Below are 22,544 nucleotides of genomic sequence, written 5' to 3'. Positions count from 1 at the left end.
TGGATAAGAGTACATGAAATACCGGGAAAGAGATTTACTCACATGTCTAAATCAGCAGCGCTGAACCAGCGGGACAGTTATCACAGAGGTTTACATACAAGTCTAACCCAGTAGCGCTGAATCAACGAGATACTAGCCACACAGAATTACATACAAGTCTAATTCAGCAGCGCTGAATCAGAGGGACAGTTATCACATAGATTTACATACAAGTCTAAATCAGCAGCGCTGAATCAGAGGGACAGTTATCACATAGATTTACATACAAGTCTAATTCAGCAGCACTGAATCAGCGGGACAGTTATCACAGAGATTTAAAAACAATCACTGAATCGGCGGGACATATCCCTATAGCAATATGTAGCACCATCCATCCCTTCTATAACATTGTCTGTGACTGGCAAACAATAACTTAACTACACCATGGAGAAACTCTTACGTCCATCTATTGTATAACAATATATATATCACATCCACAGGCTCACTTTGTACTATAAATAAGACCAGTAGTATATACTCTATTCATACATATTCTATAAACAACGTGATGTAACGTCACAGGAACAAATCCAATTCAGCTTCTGTCAAGTACTCCATGTTTCATCGTGTAATTTGATAACAAGTTAGAACATCCAATCACGGTTTTGTTTCAATCGTTCAACGACGAAACAACACAGATGTACTGATCACCAGTTATCAATCAGGTGGTGCACACTGCAGACCTACCAATCTCTTCACAGACAAGTGCTTTCAGTCACCTACGGAACTGACTGTGCCCGCAAGTCCACGCTGGTGTCTACGCGGTTCAGAATAAGAAATGGATGGTACAAAACTGTCACCGGTATATCGCGAGAATCTCGTACCGTCTCGTCGCACACTTCCTCTTGTCAAAGAACTTCGATCTTTATCCAAGGAGGAGCGCGTGCGATCATGCAGTAATTCCGGGGAACTTTGAGGGAGAAATACGTTGACAAAAACTTTCCGTTTCTGGGGTTCGGGGGATTCTAATTTGAACGTTTGGCTCTTGGCCAGTATATTGTCAGACTCATTCATAACCGATCTTTCTCCGCACCGATATACCGTCCGATTTCTGCTGTTAGCTGACGAAGAATTATCCGAAAAAGTGCCATTCGTAAGCTCTCTGTCTGGAGTCGATGGCGGAGCTACAAGAACGTCATCCTCTTTCACTGGTTCACTATTTGTTTCCGCAATTGTCGACTGATTCATACTATCCGAATTGTTACTCACATCCACAGACCGACTGAACAAGTTATCTGGAAGTTTCAGATCAACGGAAGAATCCGCACGGATTCCATCGGAACGGACCCCATTTTTGGGTACCGATTTACCCACCAACCAAGCGTCTTTATGACTTTTCACGAGTTGCCACTCGTCTTTAGTAGTGACTTGTTGTGTCTCGTCCTTTAACACATCTCCTCTGTTACGGTAGATGCCTTCGATGATGTCTTTTTCTCCCTTTGTGAGTCCTGCTTTGTCTCTCAGAAACATCCTTCCAGGACTCACGCGGACACCGTTTGAACACCACGGCGTCCTACCACGTAACCTGTCGGTTCCATTACGTTGTACGGCAGCGAGGTCCCTGTAAAATTTTGACACGGACACACAGTCACCAAGGTCTTCTGACCAATCGTAAAATCGTGCTATACTGACGTGTGATCGGGGCATGGCGGAGGGGTCGGGCTTACAGCTTGCTGACCGTATCCGTGGGGACGGGGCAAACCGATGATCAGAGTAAGACGTCTGTGGCCGCCTGCTTAGAAATCCACTGAAACGAGAACAACATTAGCTGAAATATTGGGCACGACAAAGATCAGCTACATTATGGTACTAAAGGTATTATGAAAGATGCTAAAACAAGTATGAAAACTTCCAATCCACGAGATGAACTGACTTGTGGAAACCTATTGATGTCTGTTTTGTCTTGATTAAACGTGAGACATTTGGCCATTTATACATCGACGTATGGGTATTGTCTTCTTTGACCCTGCCTTATCAAAATTTATCATACCTACTGTGTTTACCGAAAGACCTGTCTGAAATCAATAGGACATAGTATCAGGGATACACTTCTATCACTGACATAAGTGAATCCTCACGCTAAAATGGTACACAGCAGAAACACAGAGTTGACATGTTTACACTTTGTAATCAATAGTAAATATACCACCCGAGTGGTGTATGACACACGTAACGCGTTGTGTTTTCTCCCTATTTACACCTGCGTCCTCGTCGATCCGAGGGGTTTAACGGACGGTATCTGTTCTGTCTAAATACACAGATTTGTCGGATTTATAGAATTATAGATACGGTCGTATATTATCCGGCCTATAAACTCGAGTATCCTATAATGTTTGAGTGAAGATTTACCTATCACGTCACCTTCAGAAAACCTGTACAACTATCACTGACTACACTTGATTGCTTTGATCTGTATGTTAACACTGGCTTCGATAGGTCCTGGTTTACCTTGCTCTCCGCTAGATTCCAACACTTCAAACCCTTAGCATCATTAACGAGTCATAGAAGAACATTGTTCGGCTACACTGAATCTAACTCCAAATTTATATTAAAAGGTGTTATTCGCTTCTTTGTCTTTTGTACAACTTAGAAGGACATAGCATCTGTTTGGCTCAGTTTGGTTATCAGATGCTCTATCTAATACCGTTTTAAAATCAGAATTTAACTTAACGATAATTAGTGAAACACTGTTATTCAAAAAGAAGAAAAGACGGAAAACGGAAATCCAACTACAAAATAATAGAAGACCTAACTATGATACGATTTCCTATATAGGTCTCTATTAAAACGTCTTGTATTGAAATATCAATATCAGTGTATCTTGAACAACATTTTATATTTAGCGTACAGCATTATCTAAAGGAATGAAAGGGCAAAAAGCTGATATCAGCATATGATAATTAGCCATATTACGGCCCTGATATTTCACAACACCATACTGGATCGATAGAAACAGTGTTACCTGTGATAAATTACATCTCAGAACTTTATATTAGATTTCAGATATTGACACCAGTGAGGTGGACGGTTTATTTGGACAACCCCCTATGAACCATTGAACGCCTATGTCTTCTGCCTCAAATACCAGTTTTTGGTATGTCAAGACTTAAAATGATAATCTACAGAGGGCATAAATCTTGACCTTTTGAGATTTAAATTTAGGCAGGCTCTCTAGTTGTTAATGACCTATTGTGTTCTTTTGTTCTAATCACCAGAAGCACGGACTACTCTGAATAGTCATGAGCAGATGATATCTATGTGTACTGTTCGCCTGATCTGAAATTATCGCTTGATCTGTTAATAAGTTCACACCATAGTGCATTATGTCTTAATAGACACACAGATGAAGCATAATAGCTGTCAGAGGTAGGAGATATAGAGCCATTTCTCGCGTGACAAGGTGGAACTGTGCTGTGGTAGATATATGTACCAGGTGTGGATACCAATAATGTAGTGTCATTGCTGTGTTTTACTTGACAGAGCCCGCAATACTTGGCCTCGACGATCAGTTTTAAAATATGGCGATGTCTATATAATCGCCTGTTATCTTACTCGAGTAACAGCTAGACTTCTTCTCTCTCAATATATAGTTGGAAAGGTACATTGGAATATTGATACCATTGTTATTCAAGAGTTATGGCCCTTTTTGTCCTGATTTCTATTTTAATAAGCGGATTCCTGTATGTCAATTATATAGAAAGCACTCGTTATCACAGTTGTCCAGAAGAATTGTATGCGAGTTTAACTTTCTAATGTCTCTATGAGTGGAACATTTGGGACAGAGATATACTACAACAGGCAGTTGACATCCCGCATTACCCTGTAGCTATGTTTTATTGTTAAGGTCGTGCTAGGTTTTGAAGGAGGACAAGACAAGTTATAGTGTACAACTTATTGATATATCTATTTTCGGCATCTCAGCGCACGTGTATATGTGTCTGATTGAATACGAAACATAGGATTCAATAATCCTGTAAATTGTTGTTATGTATTTAATGTTTTTATGTGAAGATGCTAATTAGATTTGGGAATTCCGATTAAAAGAACTGAATTATCATGGTTACACTTTCACTTCGTTATATACTACTCGTACTGTCAAAGAAATATAAACGTAAGCATTCATATGTTCCCATTCATCAGACATAATACCGACGACTTAATAACGTATCAGAATTCCACATGTCTATTTCACCTAACTTTTGTTGTATACTCAGTAGGAGACAGACAGTAGGTGTGTCCTTAAATATTTTTACAACCAGTAACAATGTCTGGGGTAAACGATTATTCGAGATCAAAAATATGTATATCCCTGTTATCTTTAACGTAAGGCAAAGCATTTTGTTACAAAATCACATCAATCAATTGCCAAACTTCTAACATTGTCCGGTAAGACGACCAAGATAAATAAGGAGCTTGCTAATCCCGTAGCAGTGTTTGATGAAACAGTTTGAGACGTTTATATATAAAAACGCAACAGAAATACAAAGCATAAGTATAAGATTTATAAAGAAGATAAATTAAGAATATTAAGATTTTATTAGAGGGTTTGAAAGTATCGAGTCTTTCTATGAAGTGATGTCAATGCAAAATGAAGATTACAATACTATTCTATCCCTCTGTACTAAGAGCTGGGTTTACCTGTTAATCTAACGACATTTATGGTTTTATCAGGCTAAGAACCAGAATCAAGTTTTAAATATCAATAGTTAATAACACTTAAAATGAGAGTTTTATTAACAAGAACACTTGGCTGTTTACATATGTTACTTTACGACTTTTTCCTCTAATATTTTCGTTTTTATTTCATATTTCCATCCGTTTAGTAAACCTTTATTGGAGTTTTTTACTCAATCATACCAATCCAATGTCAAGTATTTTCTCTTTAAGAGGCAAGGACAGTGACACAAGCATGGGCAAAATAAAGCCACTATTAAAACGTACATGATGATTGTTCATAAGACAGACAATGGGATAGTATATTTCAGCACAAATAATGAGTAGATACTGTAGAACAAAATAGTAAATTAAAATGCAATGTACAGATGTTTCCCGACAAGATGAAGTCGGTTGCTTTATGTAATGTCAGGTTCCAAAAATGAGAACAAGGTTACTTAAGACGAAATGAGGCATACTAATGAATGGGATCTCATACGTCTAATCTTCACAAATATTACATACATTATTGGAGTGAGTTGGAAGATGTGAATTTGAGAAAATGACATCGAAATGAACAATCACAGGATATTAACCGCAGTTATCACCATCATCAATCTTATGATGACGCAAAATGTAAAGTTCAAACGCTATCAGTGCTGTGTTGTTCCAATGTCGAGAACCTGTCGGAGCTGGCTCTGGTAGGCAAGTGCCAAGAACATACAGACGTAAATTGAAAGGAGCCCAGGCAAATGTTATCAAGACAAGCAGTGAAATTACACTTGCATTTAGCAACACTGACATTGGTGAAGAATGCAGGTTGATCAATCATCACATTTGGGTACTTAATTGGGTATGCATATGACGTATGAGCATAATATTGAACAAAAATCCTCTGTCGGCAAATTAATGCTTATATTTTATATCGATGTATTGCACGCATGACACGGGTGTAAAGAGTCTGGATTTGTGTACCTTCCTACCTTTACATAATTAGTTTTCCTAATATAACCACACCTAGGATTTCGTTGTATAAAAAATATGAACAAACTATTAGCTATCTTTCATTTGTACAAACAGTACTATTTTCTGTATCGTTTTTCATTCCTATTCATTTTTGCAAACAAATTACACGAATTGAAAACAGATTCATTTCAAAGTGGAAGAAACCGAAATATTCTAGACAGGGACACAAAGTAACTGTAAACAGACATTGACACATCTATTTCGAGAAGTCACGTACTTATATATGATGACTGGGGCTAATGTGCCATGTATAATCCTTACACGATGTATGTAATCAATCTGTCTTAACGTCATTTCATTACCCCTGAAAACCACGCCAGATTCACAACATTGTATCAACATTGTTCCAAATGTGTTTTCTATGGTCACATGAAAGGCTTCAGCCGACGTAAACATCAGGATTGACGTACCTGATTGAAAGAGTGGAATTATTTACTCGTAACTAAATAGAATGTTTCACTTTGTAATACCACATGTTAAATCACGGGTAAATATCAATAAATAATTTGAAGGAAAGTATCATCAAAACGACCGTCCAACACCCTTCCTTGATAGTCAATGTTCTAACAGATCGCTTCAACCGAAGAGAAATTGTAAGCCTGTTGGTGACAGCTGTAGGACGAGACTGTTTCGTACCGTTACACGATCACATGTACTTGTTTATTTTTACGAGATATCATAAATATTAACAATCTCAAAAGAGGAATTCAATAGGAATGATGACCTACTGGGATGTAGCACGAACATATCCATTGCATTTTGACAAGATAGATTAGAAATTATCAGCATGTTTGTATATCATCTATAGAACTTCAGTGACATACAGTCCATGTTCAATAACATTTGAAACACCAATTCCTTTCAATATTTCACATCAAACAGTTTGAATATTTTTCGAAATTGCTATATTAATTTGAATTATGGTATCATTATGATATGCATTTGAATTAGTTTCGAGGAATATTTTCTGTTAATTTACCATTTGTTGTTTTTACAACCAACAAATAGATTATTAACATTCAGAAAATAACTAAAAGTTGCAATTTGCTTGCAGTTGGTTGAATGCTGTTCTCTGGTAATGCAATAAATACGATAACGATATAATCATGCTTGTTTTCATAGCATAGCGTAGTGCCTACCTTTCAAATCACCATAAAAGTCCTCGAAGAATTCTTCAGGCAGATGTTTCTAAGTCACAGAAACATTAAAACGATAAAATGTAAAATCAACGTAGATATCCAGTAATCGGGAACCACCACTGTTATACACACTTCCACAGTCCCTGTACCAACGTGTAACACATTCACAGTGTTCTACTAAAGGCTAGGGGAAAGGTTCGGGTACGTCTAGTATACGCCCAGTACACAGACATTGAAACCCAATCCTTTGATACAGACCTGCTAGTGTAAAACTACAGATCTTATCCTAATTCATCAAATAACACCTCATTCAATAAAGGACGTCGACGAGTGCCAAACTCCACGGAACAATGCGACACGAGAGTAAGAGTTAATGTACATGGTAGGGACGTTCTGGCATTGAGGACAGCCGTTTTACATAATAGAAACAGGTGTATTGGAATAGTAAATATATCCATCAATGGACTTTAATATACATACACGTATTACCATATGAATGCGGGCTCGATCCACTAAATAGAAAAATGGACGACAGAAGACAATAAATATGCTGCTTATTTTTATATGTTATTGTTTGGATTAGAAAAGGCATAAACCATCCACATATTTATTTGTACCGATGAAATGTTTGTTTTGAATATCAAATCTCAACATACCTTTAAATAACTGATACAGAGGGTTTTAACGACCAATATTTGAAAGGGCTATATCGGGTGTCAGTTTTACTTGTATACTTAAGTATAAATGTGTCGGCTTAAAATAACAATGACAGCAATACTGGACAACAAAAGAATTCTATTGAAGTATGATAGTTTGTCTGGGTTTTCAGATTTAACAATCCAACGAAAGAACTAAATTTCATGTCTGATGAACTGTGGACGATTTAGCACAGAAAGGAGCCATAGGTAATACAGGTAATTAGTACAAATCTGTAACGACCTATCCACTACCCTTATCTTAGCAATACTGGAAAACATAGCCCAACAATTAGTCGACAGAGAAAATAGTGTTTTTTATACAGGTATACCAAACCCTGTTGAAATCTTTAAAAAATGTCTCACAATCATTTGCACCTAAAATCTTTATAAATGTATACCACAACATTTATTATATATATACATGGTTCTAAGCACGTTCGTACTGTTTTATAGATCATCAAAATCAATCAGAAAAATTGCTCCCTAAAACAATCCAAGCCGTGCGTCTACAGATTGTATCACATAATTGGTAATGTTCCCACAGCAAATTGCACTATAAATAACCTCCATCTGTAATAAACAGCATATATGGTATATAAATGGGATAATTATTTAATATCAAACTAAGAAAACAAACTACAAATTATAATAGGTTACGATAATCAGGTAATGGGTTTGTGATATGAGGATGATCTTCGCATGTGATTGTGATATATATTTTCCAGATCACAAGTCCATTTATGTTCCAATTCTGAGTGTGTATATCAGCGATTTACAGGTTCATTAAAAGGCTAATTGTCTACATGTGTGCGTCAATGCTGACAATCGTAACGTGGAGATGGTTATCTACGGGTATAGTACATAGGTATCATATACACTAACAGTGTGCTACGTTGTAGGGCTTTCGTCTTCGATCAGGGCCCACTTATTAAAGCAATACCAATGTGGTTGAACAGTATTGTCTTAATTTTGTTTCTCCTTTTTAATCATTGTAGTATTGATATCTTGAAAAAATATATATGAATAATACTTGATATTGTGCGCTGTTCTATCAATAGTAGATTTAAAACGAATTTCTGATATATATTTCTGAACACACTAATTATACGGACGCAGTTAAACAAAATTACTCGTACATTTTTGTGGAGTTTGAAAGAAATTTCTAATGACTTATTAAAACATATTCATAATATCATTAATTAATTATTGAGTTTGTATTGCAAATATGAGGATATTGACAAATGAACATGTTTAAGATGAAATGGCATAAGATAAACAATAATACACCCATATGTATTTATTATTCAGCTATTTGGCCTATTTAAATCAACAAAAGCGAAACCCTTCGAATTACATTTATCTTTCAAATTACAACGAAATACTGGAAATGGCAGCATCGGATATCTTTGTGTAAATGTTAAGGTGCCGATTAATGTTTCAGATCTACTGTACCTTATCTGTCATGATAAATATCCGCGCGGAATTGTATTACATCCTCTTCTTATTATTAAATAAATTAACATAATTAACACTAGACGTGTCACACTTTAAATCAATAGTTTGCCCTTGTGTTATCTTTAAAACTCTCAGACGACATGCCACTTGTATTGTGTATGACATCACACATCGCTTTTGTGGACCAACCAATTAGATTGCGTCTAATAAATATATACAAGATAATCTTAGATCCTTTGTCATTGGTTGGAAGTATTATTGCAATGTACATTGTAACAATAATTAGAGTAAAAGGGTCACTGAAAGCGCTGGTTTAATTGCAAAAGTTGCTCTACACACCGATTATAAATTAACAACGTTCATCGTTGGTGTGTTAAGACGTCAGTGTCAGACACAGGATCGCACAGATATTAACCTCTCCATTTACAATTATTATTACAGTATATTTACTGTATCGATACATCTGTTAGTGTACAATGTCTGTATCCTGCTTGTGTCATTAGACCTACATCATACTATATCTACACTAAAATTGTTTCTTGCCTGATCAAACCTATGACAGGTAAAACCTACCTGTGTTCTGTAAACAGACATATACTGGAACTATACTTGTGTACAATGGCACCCACATCCATTGTTATCTGCTTAGGTGAGATGATTTCTATCTGAATATACCTCGCTAGTTTATTGATATTCCTTTCAACACGAGTCCTTCACTGAAGCAAACCTCATCTAGTATTGTAAATATCCACCCAGAGATGTTGTTACACCTCAACTTCTATCCTCGTCGTCATGTATTTAAACTATAGCAAGGAAGTTTGTTTTCATTTCAATCTTAAAATTTCCATTTGATAAGAAAGGCCGGTGAGTAATGATAAGATTTTTATTCGTTATATGCACTTGTCTGGACAATTATTGGAAATTCTGATGTATGTGGACCATTAATCGTATCCGGTTACAAGGGATGTGAATTTGTGTAACAATTGAGGTTTATGTACTGATGATATTCTGAAAGTAATGTTGAGTAAGGCGCGATAAAGAACTTCCTCTAAAACTTTTAATTCCAGCATGTATGGTGTTTTTTTATGTAAATACAGGCACAAGTGTGACATCAAAGGACTTTCATGATATTTTCTCACTCGGCTTACTTAAGCTTTCCATAGAAATGTCTTCTACGGCATTTATTAGTGAAGTAGTAGATTTCAAAACTGAGGCGAATAATGTACTAGATAAAGCTGATAATTTATTATAATTTCTTGAGACATATGATCTTTAAGTAAAATAATCAACATACTGGAAATGATTTAGCTTGATGTGTGCCATCCATAGATATTGAACATGACAAACTTTAATAATCAAATCAAAATCATTTTAGTATTCTTCTAGTTTGTTTTTGCAAAGTTTAGTTTATATGCCTGTAGATTCTGTTGTTTTATACCTTGTTCTCATCTGAGAACTTACTTGGAATGATCGAAGTTAACATGGCGGGTGTCTTCTATGAAGCAGATGACGCTTACTCTTTTGTTCAGATTTTGCCCTAGTTAATATGAGATTGGATTATTATTATGTTGACATTTTGGTATTTTCTTGTTTGTTTTTATGTGTACTATTATCATGTGAGTTTGGTATCGTTCAAGTATCTATAATTCAATCCCAATATGAAATTCAACAAATTAAGTTCTTGTTTCGTAGATCAATAGGCATTAAGGTGTAGGTTATTGTCACTTAATTTCTGTGTAGTATACGTCTTACATAACATTTCATTGTTTGATTGTCAGTTCACGAGTGTACTAAATCTCACCACCTTCCATGTACGAGATCGCAGTAGGTAGTATTATTCATCAATGTGATAGATTAAAGTTTTTATTTTACTGAATGTAGTGTAATGAGTACTTACATAGGTGACCTGAAAGGAAAATTGATTGTTCTTTTAGACATTCATTAGATATCCTTAGCTGTAATGTAACTTGGCTGTAATGACATATCAAACAAAGACAGTACGTATCATATAGAAAGGAACCTCTTCAAGCTATTCCAGCCTGTTAGTGTATTAGACGTTCGACTGATGATCGTTCAGGGCACACTAGTGACTACCACCAATAAATACAATTTTAGAATCCGTCACAAAACATCCCAATAATCAATTAAACTGCATCCTACTTCTGTTTTGTCCTTCAAATTTTGAAATCTATGAGGCTATGGGGGATCCACTAGCTATCTAAAAAAATATCATAATCTAGATATGGATATGCCTTGGACACATAATTCTATTTTGTATTTTTATATATTGGATATGTGTATTTTTGTCAAGTTTAAATCCAATGTGCCTACCCACACTGATTCAGATTTCAGAAGAACGCCAAGTACATGTGAATGAATAAAACGTGGCATACAGGCTACGGCAAACCTCGGACAAAACCAGCAGTGTCTACTACATGAAATTTCGGAGGTCGTACAAAAGACACGCAAATGAGGTACTTTCTGGTACAACTGAAGAATGAGATACAGTAGAGTCAAATAATACTGCGAGTAATCAATCCAGCCGTAAGTATCACAGTCATTACAATTAATGTATTTAGTCACATTACATCTGTATATGAAATACACAACAATTTTACACGAGGGAAATCGATTTACATTGTGTGATAACTTTTTAACATTGAGGATGGCATGACAAACTACAACACACAGGTTGATATCCGATTTGATTAAAAGGAGCACCTGAACCATTTTACTTTTTACAAAAGAAATTCTAAACAAACAACTTGACATGCTAATAGAAAAGTGTTTTCAGGTGGGAAATGTTAGTGCAAATGGGAAAAGTTAGTGCATCTTCCCCATAGAACAAAGTTAGTAGCTGTATTTAAAAGCAGGGAAAATAGTTCTTTTTCTAATCTTATCTTTAATTTAATATAATTTTAGTCAAAAAGAGACATTAACTCCTTTACTTTTACTTACTACTTTATCTCAGTCTGATCTTAAATAAATAATATAAACCTTGGAACGTTCACGTTGAACGTGAGGCAATCGGTTTGTAAGAGTTATCGCTCTTTGATAACTTGTTCTGTGTTCACTACTCCAGGGGGAACAAGCAACAAAAAATTTTCTGGCGGGGTGACAATGAGAGAGAGAAAATGACGGAGTCAAACCTAAACTACTATAAAGCTGCATCTTAGTGAAAACGTAATGCATGACTTATTTTACCAAAAGTCATAGCTATCATTTAATACTACAAAGCAAGGAAGTTAGGACAAATAGTTGGCAATAAAAAGAAAAGTCTATCTGATGTCCTAATAAAAAAACCCACCGGGGAGTCGGAAAATACATCAGCTGTTACGAAGAAAACGTCATTATATCTGGTCCTAAATAGCAAACATGGCAACACGACACGACTTTGGGTTCAAACTACACTCACGACTTGAGGGTTCAACTAAATCTTGTAAAGTTAAATCAACTATAAGCACTCATGAAGAGGTCTTTTTCTTAAAAAAAAACAAAAAAACAAATACAAAAACAAAAAACTTTCCATCCAAAATTTTACAAAATGCGATACTTCTCTCCATGCACAAACGTCTAAAATATTATATCAGAATTATTTAACGCAAAATTTAGGGGGGGGGGGCAACCATGCATGAATGTAAAACATTTGATGCGGATTTAATATGTTATGAAATGAATAACTGCAGTACTGCTATGAAAATCTTAACACAATCACGTACAAGTTCAGACAGATTATTTCATCTATAAACTTAACATCTAGATTGAAGATAATCAGAAAGGACACAGAAATCTATATTGGCATATGATATACGAAGTCTAAAACACATGCGTTACAGACATACGATCAGATGACTGGACTACTAATGAACTATCAATGTGACGAGCAGTATAAATTTTATACAGTACTCGAACAGAACTTCTAATTATCCCATGTACTACGTGGAGAGCGTGTAAATACTGTGTAAGAGGACGTCACAGAGGATATGAATAGAGGTCTTCAAAAAAATGGAATGGCAAATATCAATTTCAGCTTTTAACTATCTTTTTATCCTAAAATCTTAAAGAAACTTACATAAAGAAATAAAACCTCGTCCGGAGGAAACCGACTGGCAGGAATAGATAAAATACCAATTAACAAAAATGAGATGCTCAATAGATACACATGGACTACAGTGAATAGTTTCAACCTTCGCGACAAACCCCGACAAAATACAACAGGTGAAACATCTGTCATCGTAAAAATCGTACAGGATCTTACCTGGTAACCTTCTCGTGTCCATCTTAGATGTTCTGATTAAATGATGTCGTATACAACAACATCACAGCAATAGCATCTAATAAAATAGCAATGCATCGAGGAATATTTCCATGACACACGAGTAAACAGCAAACCTTAGGCTGGCAATGGCGTCATACAATGCCATCAATCTTCTATTAGAAAAGAAAATTTAAAAATTCATGTTGTTCATTTACAGTGACTATCCACCGAGCTGGAACAAGTGATTCAGACCTGTGAAGGACAATACTGGCTGCAACCCGACACAAAAGGTATTTGTTCCATAGTCCGTACTCACTCTGTAGTACAGAGTATATAACTAACTAGGTAGGTCTTCTACATTGTGTCAGTCCATTGACTTTCCTTGTATAAACACAGGTGTTTAATTATTAACGTTTTCAGTATAAAATTTCATGTCATTATTCAAAATTAAATAGATTGCTACATAAATAACTAAGTTCATTAATCTCATGAAGTTAATGTTAACGGGTACGTGCACTTATTTGAAGTGGGGGCAAATAAAATAGGACCCCCACTGAAAGACAATCACATTCATGGTATATTTAGGACTTAATCAAAATGCAATAAACCATATGCATGTGCATATATCACCTTATTTCGACATTACAATCAGTATGCACTATAAGTAAATATTTTGGTGATTTAAACACAAACACATCAGTGTTAAATTTCACAGCTATACCATTCAAAGAGTTTATAGTATTCAGTCCGATATGTCAGCATACCTCCTTAACAAATTGTACTTTATTGTCGCTGCCATGCAAGTAAAACTCCTCGTGATATTTTAACATTATGTTGAATACCAGTTTGATTTATAGTAATGTGTTTTTTAATCCTATCAGTAAAAAACGACATATTACATCATTAAACTGTCATTAACATTTAGTAGTGCATATGACAAAGAAAATGTACCGACCCTACATTCATTTATCTCCCATTAAAATTTTCCTAACGATAACATTAAGCCGTAATTTCGGCATAGAGACTTAGCCAGTTCTGAAATCTTCAATCTTTTGTTTAAATCAATTACCAAGAACACCACTTTACTCGTTAACAGACATAATGTATAATAATGGCCGTGATTAATCGTTAATGTAACAGATATAAGAGAAGAAGTCATGAAACTTCTAATCAATAAACTTTGTGGTACAGCGTGAGGAGTAATTAACAGGTAAGACAGCTGAACAGGTGATTAGTGACGTAACCAATTACTCATCAAACAGACCCATTCTGTACGGAACAGACCGTACTATAAGAATGAATTAAGCGGGATAAAATACATGGTTAAAAGTACCAATAAGGTTTCCGGTCGTATCTAAACTTTGATGACTTATTGTATATCTAACATCAATAATCAACAGCTGAATGTTAACGGGTATAAGAAACCTTAGTTCTAGTTCGAAATCGATCGAATCAATGTCAATATATGAACGGAAGACGATTTACACGAAGTCAATAGATATGGTACCAGAAAAATGAGGATTTGTGCTTATGAAGTAAAGCATATCCTGCTTCATCGACGAGACTCGCTAGAACTGGAGTAATGCCAAGAAGAACGACGGAAGAACGGACAACCAACTCTAAAATACCTTGCCCTTCAACCCCTTTATGTTGTAGATAAACTAACGACGATGATACAGCTTCACTTAGAAACGGTCCATTACACCTGTATCTTCGTGTTGTGACAATGTTGTGACTGGTTGGTAATGAGGACATCGATTAAACGATCAATTTGTAAACGTAAATTTTTTTTACCAAATTTTAAATTTAGTACAGAATCTCCTAAGGAACAAGAATGTACTGGAAACGAAAACTGTTGTTATCCGAGTCAATCCTGTTTATATGTCCATATTCTGTCTTCTCTTGATTTTATCTTTCATATAACTTGTATATCATATTTCTAACCCTATATGAAAAACAAAGATAGCTTCATTATATCGTTATATATTCCATCGTCCAAATTTTATATACACAGTCAAACGTACAAACTACATTAATTTTATTCATGTTTCGCCTCAAAAATTAGACGTCTAAAATTCATTGGTTTCTTGTTTTCCCTTTGTCCGATATTCGTATCATTCCTTCAATATTCTTCCAAAGCTTTTCGTCTAATATTTGATCAGAAACATAGTAAAATGATTGTGCTTGAAGACTAAGAAACAGAATGTCTTTTAATTCACCTTGGCACCTTATGAGTCCTCTAATAAAACCACTTACCCGCCAGAACACCTGGTCATATTCTCATTGTACTCTTTACGAGTCCGCGTCAATATTCTTTTCATCGTCTCTTTTCCATCACGATGAAGTTAGAATCAATGTATTTTAAAACATCGCTATTATCATTTTTCAACCAACGTTTTTTTTCAAAATATTCATATTAAACAACTGCACAAATATTTTTAAATTCTATCTTTCTTCTTGTAAATGCTACATGGATTTTTTTAGACGTCATTTTTCAAACAATTGTATTGAAGTTGTAACGACACATGATCAAAGATATCATTCCATAACCAGTGTTGATATGGCAGATTGGATACAGCAATAGCCAGTTAACGATCAGCTACAACAAAGTAATATGTAACACCATGTTTGATTTACAACACTAATTTTTGTCGGCGTTAATATGCAGAGGTATCAGTGATTAATGTGTCTGACATGATAATCAATTCTATATCAATAGCAACAATCATGACTCGATATTAACAGACATTTAAATGGTAGTTTTATGCTATGTTGACTTGTCACCTGTTCCCCTACAACCCTTTACTTTACATAATGAGCGCATTAGCATCCCGTTTACGTAATACTGACTAACAACTAGGACCGCACCAGCCATACCTAAGAAAACGGTTTCCGCTAACGTTTTTTTTTTTCTCTTTTCAATATCAGCTAGCTGGTAATGTACAGGTAAACGGACAGTCATGTATATGCTCCAGCAGAACATCACAAAGAACAAATTCACGGAAACTACAGCAATTTAGAGCTATATTTCAAATAAGACTCATTTCTGAACTGAATAAACGCGCGTTATATTGCTATAGCAGGAATCCTGTAAAGGACAGATCGGGCATTCTCGACCAGTTTTACCCAGTCGACAAGGGACAGAATATCGCCATATTTCTAGCATATTCACCTAATGGAAAATCTCGAGTGGGTGACGTCCTTGTTAAGTAGAATTTAAACGGAATAGAGCCCAGTAAAAGGTCTCCTATTACTCACCTTTGGAACGTTGGAATCACTCGAGTCTGGTTGTGGGGCGTACTGCTTTTTGAGGGCCTTCGAGTTGTAAATCGTTCTATTGAGCCGTTAGGCAGATCTATTACATATTGTATTACGACAATTTATGCTTTACAAATACTACTGATGTGTATTACGACTTTGTGCTGTAGACCATTTTCAGTTCTTTCGAAACTTTCATATTGATTTTGCAGTTTGCAAGGAAACAGATAAGGACATGTGAGATATTTAAAATGCCGCAGGCACCAGTGCCTACAATTTGTGCCAGACAGTTTCTAAACCTTGAGAATAATTTATCAGTATCAACTAGGGTATGTTTGCTCTGCTGCTCTTATTTTTTTAAATTCCTTATTTCACAACAGAAAGTATAAATAATCCAAATTTGGAACCTTAGAAAAAGAATTTTTTCTATTGTTTAAGTATTAATTACTTAAATCAAATTTGCAATTTTTACTTCTATAACCGAAATGTTCTGAACACTACACACGGTTGCAAAGCAATAAAACCTCATAGAGAGCCACGAGCAGCAATAACAACGTTTTATTTGAAGTTACGACCGTGTAAATGTACGTCAAACACTTCATTTTTTTTTATTTCAGGATACATTTCATGTCTTAAATAACGAAATAAATCTAGTCACATTCGAATGTGTCTTTGAACTTTCTTATGGCCATAGTAATAATCTAGTGCTGGTTCGTTGTGACCTTCAGCTTTACCGATTGTCCTGAACATGGAAGCCCCAAACTTAACAGTCTTTAACCCTCGCCACATTATATGAGTACAAGCCAATAACACAGTACGTCTCTGACATACAGTTTCACATTTTATCCTTAATAAAATCCTCTTGTAATACCTTTGTATGTAAGCTAAGGTAGCATTTGAACGAGAATTGTTTACAAGTATAGCTGTTTACTTTGCCAGTCAACAAACATTGGTGTTCTGATACATTAGCATGTTATTAACGGCAAACAGAAGTGGCTATTTGATATATTTTGAAAATGTTTTAAGGGTGTTATTTTAAGTGCTGTGTCTACTAAACAGTGATTTTTAACGTGTGTTAAACGCATAAGTTTGATCTTTAAAGATGTGTCAAGATGCGTGTAAATATTGTATAACTTAGGAGAGCCTGACTCTACAGTTGAACACCCCTGTAAAATGTCAATATTAAGTGTTTCACTGTTGTTACTGTACACAGAGAATATAGTATGTACAGCTGGGAAATAGTTCACACCTACGCGGACTTCTCATTGCCTTGTAGAAGACGTTTTACGTAATACTGCGTTTAGTTACTTTCAGTAATAGTTATATATCGAAGAACCAGACAAAACAGGTGTTTAGTAATTACCTCTTCAACTTCCGGGAAAGCGTTGATGATTTAACTATTTTTATGGTTATCAGACTAAATATATCATAAAGAGTATGCTTAATTTTACCATTTCATTCTCAGAAATAAATTTAGTTGACGTCAGCATACAGTATTTACATATTCTACATTGACAGTGAGTTTCATGAAATAGTTCACGCAAATTTAGGTGGTTAGCGACCGTCTGAGAGGACAATAACGGGAATGTATCACTAACAACGAGGAAAATGGCCAGAGCTGTGTACATTGTAATATAACGGATTAATGGTAGATACAATTATGTCACATGATATTTACTGCAGGAGCGACACCTATAAATCCGACAGCATCAAACCAAGCACAAAAATAGAAACATATCGCGAGGGCGGGAACAAGCATCGCACACTGTGCCGTGCTTCGATTATTTCATTTTCAGATACATTTAATATCGATTTTATATTTTCAAAAAAAATATAATTGGACATTACTGCTGGTGTTTGCATATTGAGGTTATTGGATGTTGATACTGTTATAAATGTGGTCGTATTTTATAAACGTATCCGGCTCAGTGCCATTACCAACAATAAAGTGGTGATAGCTTCTATTACATCGTTATTTGTTCCTCCTCCCTTACCAGCAATATAGTCGTTACATTTTCTGAACCATTGAATAATCGAGGAAATTTCGTTCAATAGTGAAATAAGCTGGATTCCTATTGCTAAATGAGGGATGTACACATGTGACAACACATTTATGGTTGGTTTGTAATAAAACTACTACATCATATATTTTAAAATAAGTACGGGTCTCTGATTACAATTTTTTCATAACTAAAAGGAACATTTCACGTCTACATAGGGTAAAATACGTATGTAATATATAACCACAAAGAAAAAAAATCTTTACTGTTCATCATCACAGGATAGGTCTATATACAAACTCTCTTATTGACGATGCATGCCCCATTTACCTAACACCCTTCATTTCTTATTTTATACATTAACATGTTTATGAACTGTACATAACAGTGTGCATTCTTGTCAACTGATAATGGCAAAAATACTCCCATAAATCGATAACAGTCATTCCCGAGGATAAATGCAGCATGTTTGGGATGGGATTTTTATTTAGACACACTATGGTAGTGAATACTGACGCCAAATGAGACGAATTGTATCATCGATATAGTATGACATGTTGACTAATGACAAATTTATCGAAAAGTCGGTATCAACAGCCAACTTGCTAAAAATACGCAATGAAATAATCATTACGTAAACTGTTGGACAAACCTGGAGATATTGTGGAACACATCGATCATGTACATATGGCTATTGTTGTATTCCACCAGTATTGAAGATAACTGAAAGTCCATTACTGTAGACGTCTACACGTTAATCCGACAGCTTCCATAGTAGTCCGGACTTGTCGGAGATGAGAGAACCAAGATCAAATTTTGTGGCGACATATATTCCTCATGATTTCGGCAGACACCGAGAAACAGTTTTAGGAGTTCTAGTTATTTTTAAAGTGTTTTAGTCTTATTTGTTAATTGTGAATCGTCGTATCGACATATACAGTGTAAAATGATATTCTCTGATATTCGGTACAAAGTACACGATTTGATGTTCGTAGCTATCTACTTTCTACTACCATCTATTCCATGAATAAGAATTGTAATAGAACAAAGAAAATATACGAGGTGAGAAGAAGGCTTCGTTCTTGTATATTTATATTGTCAAAATTATTGATAAAATTGTTAAACCGAATATTAAGTAACCATGGAAACTGCCTCAAAATTCAATAATCTGATTATTTCTGAACTTTAATGAGTATCATGTACGTTTTCTATCATCTTGTTCTGATCAGGTATTCATTAAACCTCTGACAGTGATATTTATCAATAGTCAACACACATGACCTTTTTATCTCGTCTGTTCTTTCATTATGAGAAGATCGTTGTATACAAAAACAGATCAAAGCCATCGACTGACACAGCGCCGTATAATATAACATTGATTCTCTCCAGATGAAGCTAACTTCATTACTTTCGGATTACAAGAACACGAGACTACAAACTACATAGAGCTAGTATTGCTCAACAGCGTTGACAATCAAAGACAATTTTCGGTTGATCAAAGTTAAACTGTACGTGTTATATACCTGTATACTAAGTAAAAGATATTACTTTTTCCCAGTTACGTGTTTTATGAATTCACAGGATTAGTAAGTAGTGTATCTAATAGCTAACGTTGTGCCTCCCATCCTCACTATAAACATGTAATATCGGTGTTAATCCATACATACGTGGCATGCTGTCTACGACATTTCCAGCAAACATATCTGGCTTAACAGATGTAATCATTATTCCCACCCACAACTTTCGTATGCATGGTTTCAAATAATAATCATTTCATTTTAAACACTGTCTCTTTTTCCCGTACTGATTTCTATTTATAAGATGCATTTAATAGGTAATTTATACATGTTAATCAACATCTGAGATACGATAACTCATCAATGTTCTCTCTTCCTGTATAACTTTTGTAAGGAACACAAAACATATTTCCATTTATGGATATGTTTTTGTAAATAGAAAACGCCAGACCGACATTGTCTGCCATAAATTGGCTCCTTAAGGACACAGATCTCATTAATAGCACACGATGTTCAGTTCTGTATTGTTCTAAATAAATACTGTCGCCATGTTGGCACACCCTATGGATTAATTTTGGTTCACGAAGAAATGAAATTGATGACCAATATATCCGGACGGTCATATCTAAAGAATTTATTTTCAAATCGCTTTATTGTAGTGTATGATACAATATAACTCTTTTAAACTAAACAAATATTTATTTTTTACAGAATACCTGTACCTAATAACGTTTTCTGCTTTTCTCTTTAGGCTCAAAGCTTGTATCCTCCTTCAAAACATGTTTTCTATCAAAGGACACTCAGCCAAATCGGCTGCCCTTTTTGTTCTATACAGATTCTGTATTTTAAATCGTCGCATTTTAGATGTGAAATTATCTGAAATAGACCAAATAACGGAAAGTATCATTACTTACGGTAATAGAATATTATTTTCAGTTCGCTTTAAAACGAAAAAATCTCTTGATCTGCTCTGGTCGTAAAACAGATTGATCTATCGTTAAAATCGTTTCTTTTGTGAGAGAAAAAGGGTTGTCGTAGTCTGATGAAAGCGACAGTGAACAAGCATTATTTCCGGCACTGGAGACCAGTGTTTATCTGCAACACTGGAGTATTGTGTTGGGTTGAGTTCCTAAATAGATCTACAGATAACACCCGTTTGTGTCAGCACACGGAGCAACACTATCACAAAAACAAACACAAGTGTTGCCAGTCTACATAATAGTAAATATCTTCAAAAATTTATCATCTCATCAGTATTTCGTTATTAAGCAAAAGGAGTCTGTGTAAAGTAGAACAGTAACATGTATGTTAATCAAATTTCGTCATTCAGTAAAATAAGCATTACAAAATACACATATAGCTAAGGACATTAAACAAAATAAGTGAATAAATTATTCACAGAAACTGTACATAGCTGAATGAATCTGCAACAAATGAGCTACTCGACAGAATTCATCCAAAGCATAGTTACAAGGTTATAGAGCTATCAGGCTAAACGGTTCCACCCAAGTATATCTTATAACTTAAGTAATAAATATGCTCAGGTTCTTTTTCAAGAGTATATGAGTAGCGAGTAGATTAAAATCGATTGGACAGTTGGATTGTCTGAGAATACAAAGAGTGTTGATTTACTCTCTATCTTCAACCGGTAGAACTTGAGAAAGTGGTCTGCCCTCAGTAAACAATCAGCCAATCATCCGATCAATAATTTCTGTATTGATATATCTACTTACCCCGTCTTCATGTTGTTTTTAACGGTGATATCAGCAGACAAAACCCTCACAGAGACGAAAGTGATCTGGGACTCCGGCGTTCCTGCCCCGTAGTCAGTTAGAACCTTCTTCCGCATCACCAGGGGGTCGATTTCGGCGGTCGGGGCACCCTCACCTGTAACACAGGTATTTCTCAATTAGCTGTATGCCCAATTAATAACCATGATACCATGCTCTGATATGTCCAAAGTCACAGGTAGTTTTAACGACTGACCAGGTATCGAGTTTCCGATATCCGCTCAGGTTCCCAGTCCTGTGGTTCCTCCCAAACCTACTAAATACATCAAGTCCACAATAAAAACCGCCATGAATCGCTGTACAGCTAATGAAGCATCTTCCTTAATCCTCACCTTTTTTCAACTTACCAATATAACACCATGCGTCATTAACGACAGGCATTACACTAACCTATGTACCTTTAATCTTTACTACATGTTACCGATCCGACACGACACAAGTTCACGCGATCCCTAAAATGCTTTATACTTGATTTACACTTGAACTCCACAGGTGAAAATAAACACAGGTATTTCAACACGTCATTATGCTATAAACATTACTCCGAATATCGAAACGGGCACCTTGTGACCACAGTATTAGTATGCTGATATACAGGTCCATCGAAAGGTAAGGATCTAGGGTAAAGTGATTGTGAAGGTCTCCGGAGCAGCAGTCACGTGAGATATTAGGGTATCTTTCTGGGCAAGCGTCCTATAAAACATCAAGGCA

At 35.4% G+C, this 22,544-nt stretch overlaps 1 protein-coding gene across 1 annotated transcript; it reads right to left on the bottom strand.

The window, feature by feature from the left end:
• Positions 1 to 750: 750 nt before the first annotated feature.
• On the bottom strand, positions 751 to 21,892 carry LOC132557026 (uncharacterized). The gene is made up of 2 exons (XM_060221489.1): positions 21,777 to 21,892; positions 751 to 1,786 (listed from the first exon to the last, which is right to left on the bottom strand). Exons 1-2 carry the CDS (start codon positions 21,890 to 21,892, stop codon positions 751 to 753), a joined length of 1,152 nt encoding a protein of 383 aa, XP_060077472.1.
• Positions 21,893 to 22,544: the final 652 nt, after the last annotated feature.

This window comes from Ylistrum balloti, unplaced genomic scaffold (genome assembly GCF_031769215.1).
Source record: "Ylistrum balloti isolate Yb309-2 unplaced genomic scaffold, AGI_CSIRO_Ybal_v1 Utg370614, whole genome shotgun sequence".
Classification (NCBI taxonomy): domain Eukaryota; kingdom Metazoa; phylum Mollusca; class Bivalvia; order Pectinida; family Pectinidae; genus Ylistrum; species Ylistrum balloti.
The sequence above is the reverse complement of the archived record's forward strand: the minus strand, read 5'-3'. Positions and strand labels throughout refer to the sequence as shown.